Source organism: Aplysia californica, unplaced genomic scaffold, assembly GCF_000002075.1.
Source record: "Aplysia californica isolate F4 #8 unplaced genomic scaffold, AplCal3.0 scaffold00248, whole genome shotgun sequence".
Taxonomy (NCBI): Eukaryota; Metazoa; Mollusca; class Gastropoda; order Aplysiida; family Aplysiidae; genus Aplysia; species Aplysia californica.
This window is the reverse complement of record NW_004797518.1, coordinates 989,808-991,350: the sequence shown is the minus strand read 5'-3', so window position 1 is coordinate 991,350 and position 1,543 is coordinate 989,808. Positions and strand designations below refer to the sequence as shown.

The following is a 1,543-nucleotide window of genomic DNA, read 5'->3' as shown; positions in this document are numbered from 1 at the left end:
ACCTCCAGCCCCCCGCCCCCCTCCACCTCCTCCGCAAGTCCACATTTGCCCAGGCGGAAGTAGCAGCAATGAAGAGGCGCCATTTGGATGTCAATCTTTGAATTTCTTTTTTGAAATTATATTTTGGGGTTGTTGTTTTTTTTAATTGATGGTACTTTGATTGTGTGATTGACTGATTTTTTATGATAATTTGTTTGTGTGGTTGTCTGATTGAAAAAAAAGGGGGTGTGGGGGGTTGGCATTTTTATTTGTAAGCTTGTCTTATGTGTGTCTGTGTTTCTCTGTGTGCGCATATGTGTGTGCGCATGTGTGTATGTGTGAGTCTGTGTGTGTGTTTATGTGTGTATGTGTGTGTGTTTTGTTTGTGTGTGTGTATGTGTAAGTAGCAGACGTAACAGGGAGTCAATTTAACTTTTAAAAATAATTTTTATTTTGGAGTCCTTGCTTGTAGTGTGATGATTGTTGTTTTAAAAAAAAATACATGTTATGTGTGTATTTGCAGCACTGAGAGAATCCTAGCTGAGAAATTAGTTGTGATCCACGACTGCACATTTACGTTTCAGATCTAGATCTAGCATAATTTGAGGAAGAAGAAAATTGTGCGTAAGTGGACTGTGAGGAAATGTTGGGAAATAAACAGTGTAGCGATGGGAAAAGGTGAGAGGAAACTTGTGTGAAACAATTGAGTGAATGGGTACTGAGTCAGAAGGTTTTTTTAAAAAGAATTTCATCGGGGAAAGTGGATTATCTAAATGCTATGTGTGTTTTCTGGATGGTATTATGAAAATTTCAGGGAAAAAAGAAATAATTTTTTTTAAAACTGTGAGCCTTCCGAAAAAGTTCTGTAAACGTGATGTGTATTTAGTGAACAAGTACTATGAGAGAGGCATGTATGAAGGATTAGTGTTCTCTTAGCCAAGTTGCCATTATGCTGGACTATGGTGACGATAACACTAGTTCGAATCTCCAAATGGGTGTTTTTTGTGCATGTGCTACTTTCGGAGTTTATTTAAAACTTGAAATGAAAATGTGAGGCATGCTGACAAAATGAGTTACTTCTCACAATCCACAAAATGGAGATATTGATCAAAAATCGAAACTTGAGTCAAATTTCTAGGTTTGCTATTGATTCATTAAGTACTAAATGCCGTTGGTTATTTCACACTTACAAATTATAAAAACTTCACCTATAAGCATGATGTATCTATTTCCATAGGGCCATAATCCGAGAAGTAACTCATTTAGTCAGCACACTTCACAAATAATAATGTTGTTCTTTAAATAAGGCAAAAGTTTGCGTTATATTATGAAAGTGGATCAAACACAAAAGGTGAGAGGGGGGGGGGGGGGGGGGGGGGGGGGCAGGAGATTGAGTTTGTGTGTGTGTCTGGAAATTTTGTTTGAGTTTATTCCCTGCTAAACATTCTGCTTTGTCATACTTTGGGTTAGAGTGCTACTTAAATGTTGATTGTCATTTGTGTAAAAGCCTGATTTGCGAGAATACAGAAAGTCTCGAAATATAATTCCCCGAAAATGCCGTAGC

General features: G+C 37.5%; 1 protein-coding gene across 1 annotated transcript in view; it reads left to right on the top strand.

Moving 5' to 3' along the window:
* Window positions 1-915, top strand: part of LOC101857189 (short transient receptor potential channel 7) — a gene marked incomplete at its 5' end in the record, with an annotated part of 37,912 nt that extends 36,997 nt beyond the window's left edge. The window contains 1 exon segment of the mRNA XM_035970292.1: window positions 866-915. Within this exon segment, the coding sequence (XP_035826185.1) occupies window positions 866-915 (50 nt within the window).
* Window positions 916-1,543: the final 628 nt, after the last annotated feature.